The sequence below is a fragment of the Lacerta agilis genome, chromosome 6, assembly GCF_009819535.1.
Source record: "Lacerta agilis isolate rLacAgi1 chromosome 6, rLacAgi1.pri, whole genome shotgun sequence".
In the NCBI taxonomy this organism is placed as follows: domain Eukaryota; kingdom Metazoa; phylum Chordata; class Lepidosauria; order Squamata; family Lacertidae; genus Lacerta; species Lacerta agilis.
Genome location: NC_046317.1, coordinates 61,619,344 through 61,624,818, shown reverse-complemented (window position 1 = coordinate 61,624,818; position 5,475 = coordinate 61,619,344). Strand labels below are relative to the sequence as shown.

Genomic DNA, 5,475 nt, shown 5'->3' with positions numbered 1-5,475 from the left:
GTTTCCCTATGTTCTTTTCTGATGACGACCACTGTCTTTATAGGTAAAAGGGCCGTTGGTTGGCCGCAGGTGGAAGGTTAATTTTACATTGTGCTACAGCTGTGAGAAAAGTAAAATTAAACCTCTGAGATGTTTCTATACAAGCAGAAGCATGAACAATGCTATTGAGCCTATGTATTTTAGAATTTTTGAACTTGTACCTTCCTGCTGTTCATGATCTTTTACATCCAGTCTAGAGTTATAATGTAGCAGGTGGCTAACACAGTCTGACTCTGCCCAATAGTTTTTTGTGGCCCTGCAATCCCTCCCACCCATTTCTCTTACTCTACATAATTTGATTCTGCAATGCCATACAGTTTTGTGATCTCCAAAATTTCCCCCCTTTGAAAAATGGTCATGCCCACATTTAGACAGTGTTAGCTGGGGCCAGTGCAGCCCCTGGCCTGAAAAAAGTTATATACCCTTGTTCTAATGCATAAAATGCTGAAGAGGTGATATTCTCATAAATTACAGTACTCCAGAAGCCATGAACTAGAGTCTCTTTTTAATGTATCTATATAAAAAATAATGAGCGATTTACAGGTCTCTTTCTAATCAGAACCTTAGAAGTATATATAAAGGTGCTGTACAATATATAAACATTTACATCCAGTACAACCATAGGTTTCTCAACATTCCAAGGCCACATTGCTAAAGTCATTTTATGCAGTTAAGTACAGATACAAAGTCTCTGGGTAGAAGGGCTCACATCAAACAGAGGACAACAAATTAGGTCACACCATTAAAGGTTAAATTGCCTATGGATAATGATTACTTGCTGAGTAATGGAGGGGGGGAACCATTTTAGTTTTACTAAGTCATCTTGATATTTCTGCAGTTTTCATTCAACACTATTCTGTGACAGAGTATAAGAGAATCTTGAAGGGATGTTTCATGATGTCTGTCAAGGTATTTAAACTACATAGGCTAACTCAAGTATTAAATATTTTCACAGTAATTTTCTACAATATTTGCACATACGTCCTACAGCAACTTGAGTTCTTAAATGAGAGAACAAAAGACACTTCAAAAAACAATTTTCTTAATATTAAGAGTTTAACCATCTCTTAGTCTTTTAAAAAACAATTTCCTCTTAAGAACAGAAATGCTTAGGAAAACCAAGTCCAAACCTCCTGTTCAAAACAAATTCGTTTGAGCCACATTAAACTTTTAAAAACTCAGGGAAATTAATAAGCAATACAGATATTGTTGAGATGGGAAAACACCATTTAAAAATAAAAAGCACAAACCCATGTGGAACTGTAAGATACTGTAAATTCACAGCCAACATACATACACCTTGCACAAATTTTTTAAAAGGTGAACAGATGTTCTAACATAACTTAAATGTGCATCATCACACCAAGTATATGTTTCTGGGTGCCACATGAGTAACAATCCATCATGAAAGTGCAGGACTATTGCACCATAGACAACCTTGCAACTTTCAATTTCCCATTCTGACCAACGCTATCAGGCATCCTATTGAGGCTCTGATTACAGGTACGTTTATGCTTTCGACTTTTCCTTCTCAAGCATTTTCACTGTCATTGCAATGGTCAGCTTGAGAGGTGGTGGTGAGGAAAGGGCTAATCAACAGCTTTCTAGAGACCTAGTGCTTTTAAATGGGCAATTGGATGTCACTTAAGTCAGTTGCTTCTGATCAAGCTAGCAGGATAAGCACAGCAACCACACAAGGATAGTCATACAAAACGAGTAACAATAGCACCAAGCAAGTACACCTCTTGAAGTAGTATTCCAGGCTTCAATTGTGAAATCATATCTCACACAGACAGCATCAAAGGAATTTCATTCTTCAGCAATCAGTCCATTTCAAGAGTTCACATGATTACCACAATCCTAGATATCTGCACCAATCTATTCCCCATCACACTCAAAGCATTCAGACCCAGCAGGGCTAGGGGAAAAGGGTATGTCAGCAATTGAGTTGAATGCAAAGCAATAATCTTCTGAAAGTGACATCGCTAAAGCCCTCAGTGGCAAGCCTGTAGTTACTATGACACAATGCCAACTTCAGCTGTTCTCCAGAATAAGGCTGAGCAGTGTCATGCAAAAGTGAAAATGGAACAGAAATGGTAAAACTTTGAGCAGATAGATGCGCTCTATACAGATAAATATTTTCAAACAGCAATGGGAATGACTTTTCTCTTATTCCTACTGGCTCAGGGGAAGTGCCACAGTAACAGTAGTTACTGCACATGCAAAGGAAGTGGAGAAGCTTGTCTCATTCAGTTCAACAGAGCAGTAAAACTGACTGCCAGATTGCCTAAAGTAGAGTGCAACTGATAAAAAGAAAGGGTTAATATGTCAGCAAGAAAGGAATGCCACCATTAGATTTTTTTAATGCTTGGACATTACTGTGCAAGAAAAATATTACTGCATTTTTTTTCTTTAGTAGATAGGGGTTTCACAATATAGGGGGGAGAGGAAGGGAGAAGAATGTTAGCAGTAGTAGAGTTCTTAAAAGGCAATATTAACAATGTGTCCTTAATTTGCAGACATCCATTTGCCACAGTGCTGCTATGCTGGAAGGAACTTGTTTTGTCCCATCTCAAACACACACAACCCGCGCAAAAAGCAAAACAAGCTCAAAACACTAAAGAACTTGCAGAACTTATTAACCAGATATTGCATTAAGACATTCCCAAAACGAACACACACACACACACAAGCAATGAAAGTTCCACTACAAAACATTCTGCATGTTTGAGAAATTATCACTTATACACAGTAGCTAACAGAACAGGTAAAAAAGGACTGGAAGAGAAACTAATGGATGAAGGAAAGAAAATAAGTTTGAAAAGAAAGGGGGAAAGAATAAAATACGAGTTGGCAGGGTGGAACCAGAAAAAGGAAAGGTCTTGTTAAAAATAAAACTAGAGAACAAGACTTGAAAGCTGGAAGAAAGAAGTCTAATAAAATTAAGAGAGCCTACTGGAGGGGGAAGATCCCTGACAAAATGTGGAAATCTTTGATTTAGGGTAACAAGGGGCATGGATCATACTCTTTGCTGAGATGGATCAAACTCACAAAAGCTCATTCAGAGGCTGCCAAATCCATTGCTAGAATGATGTAAAATTCAAACTCTCCATTCTTACGGCTTGCCATCTCCTCAAATCCCATCACAATTAACCACGTCTGAGGTGCAAATGTGCTCCAATGCTAACATTCCTCACTATCATATTTACACTCACGCGGAAGTAAGAGGTACATAAAAAAATGGAAAACAAAGTAAGGTAACAGACTTCTAGTAATAGCGATAAGCAAGGACAATTATTGAGAATTTGACTTTGGTGGATTGGTTTACTCTGCTGTGTTTTAAAATCTTGAATTTTGAGCCAAGGCAGGAAATATTCAAGCGTTTAGACAGCATTAAGCAAAAAACCAAACAACAGATGGGAGATGCTGACAAACAGCATGGCAGTAAGCTAGAAAGCATATGCACACTCTGCATGTTTAATAACTAATGTTAAAAGTGCTTGTTAAATAATAATAATCAGGATATAATTTCATGGCAATCCTGAAGCCACTTACTTCAATATAATCATGCTGAAATTAAGAGAACTGTTGTGATTTTAAAACTACTCAGCTTTCAGATGTAAATTTGTATCACAAAGTTGGAACTGACAACTCAAACAAAGTAGTTAAGAGAGCAAATGACAAAAAACACATATAAAGGGGCACTGTCCTGTTTAAAGTTATTATGCTGGTATTGACAGGTTTGAGGAGGGTGGAAGAGAGCTTTGTGAAAAAAAGGCATTTGGGGCATGTTTGCTCCCTGACTCCAGAGAGCCAAGAAAACCAAGCACATCTAACTTCTTGCTTGAGCAGCGAGAACTCAGAAATATTCCCTATGTAAACATGCAGCATGCTTGAGTAAATACTCATTTTTAAACTTTTTTTCCCCTTTTCTGTGGCAGTGGAAAATGCAGAAGATTCAACAGGATACAGTAGATAACTTGGCACAAGAACAAGAGTAGTGAGTCATGATTACACTGATAATAGGCATTAAATAATTTTGTTCATTATCTCACAATACTATCAGAAAGCCTTAGCAGTGCAACATCAGGAGCAGCAGGACACCACCTTCAAAGGGACCAAAGGACAGTAGCTTTTGAAGAGTTCCATATATGCAATCCAAAAGGTCCTTCATGCAGCCTAATTTAACTTCCAATCAAATGTACTTTCTGTTCATCACAGTGTCTGAAAAAAATGACAGTTTTGTGAAAAGAAAAACTGTTTTAAGTGGCCACATTAGAAACCTGATTAAAATATGTTCTAAAAAAAGTTTGTCAGTCAAACCCGTTTGTCAGTCACACCTGTTGCTTTTGTGACTCTGCTTGCACTTGGTACCTTCCAAGGTCCAGGAGATATAGCTTTCTTCACAGGAGATCTGCTCTCAGTTTTGAAAACTCCATCCTCTTTGGTTTTATCAGCTGGCTCCAAGTCATTGTCTCTGTATTTGTTCAGGACAACAGGCTCTTCTGCTTCAAGCCTAGCGTTGTTATTCCCAAAAAGTACTGAATCATCAGGAAGACCTGCCATCTTTAATTGGCTAGAGCTTTTAATTTTTTCATCTTCCAGTGTTTTCTTTCTAAGCTGATTAGCCTCAGAAAGCGGAAGAGACTGCTCCTCTGACTTGTAATGTGCTGCCTCTGAAGGGTATTTCTCATCCTTCCCAGATATGTTTTGCTTTGTGACTTCTTTTTTGCCTCCTAATTTCACTTTTTCTATTGGTAGCACAGTTGTGTGCTTTTCACTAACAGGTGTTCCACTTTTAAATTCTGTTAATCTTTGCTCTGTGTTCAGATTATCTCTGCTTCTTTCTTTCTTTGGATATTTCTGGGGACTGGCAGATCTGCCTCTCTTTTCCTTGACAGGGACTTTCCCAATATCTGCACTCTCAGTGGTTCCTGGGTGCTTGCTTTCACGTCTTTTGGGACTTTCTGGCTGGTCTAAGCAACCCTTGGCGGTTTTTTTAGGTTCACCCATTCGAGGGCTGTTACATGGTGCTTGATTATAGCCTTTGGAAGTACTATTGCTCAACTTTTTTGGGCTGGCTGATCTGCCTCTGCTAGTTGCATTGCCCACTGCCAACTGTGCAGTACTGTGTACCACCTTATCACCTGGACTGGAGGGGTGGTCCCGTTTGTTCACATTCTTTTGTGCAGAAGTTGCATTCTTAATCTCCAAGTGGTTTTCCATTAAAGTGCTTTTCTTTTCAGGCACAGTTTTCTTCAGTTCTTCCAGTTTCTCAGGCATCTGGACTTTCACTAAAGCTTCTTCTGGTCCTGGCAAATGAGATGCTTCAGATGTGGAAGCAGAATGTGAAGATGAGGGAAGTGGTGTCTGTTCACCATGTGTTACACTTGAGGACGTTGGATTCAAACTATCCAGATCACCTGCATCAGAACA

At 38.8% G+C, this 5,475-nt stretch overlaps 1 protein-coding gene across 8 annotated transcripts in view; it reads right to left on the bottom strand.

Moving 5' to 3' along the window:
- Positions 1-523: 523 nt before the first annotated feature.
- Positions 524-5,475, bottom strand: part of MAGI3 (membrane associated guanylate kinase, WW and PDZ domain containing 3) — a 124,388-nt gene continuing 119,436 nt past the window's right edge. For 4 of the 8 annotated variants that reach the window (XM_033152973.1, XM_033152974.1, XM_033152977.1 and 1 more), the window contains exon 21: positions 524-5,462. In XM_033152973.1, the coding sequence (XP_033008864.1) occupies positions 4,357-5,462 (1,106 nt within the window). In that variant the 3' untranslated portion in view covers positions 524-4,356. The remainder of the gene's footprint in view (positions 5,463-5,475) is intronic. The other 4 variants (XM_033152978.1, XM_033152975.1, XM_033152976.1 and 1 more) reach the window with 1 other exon arrangement.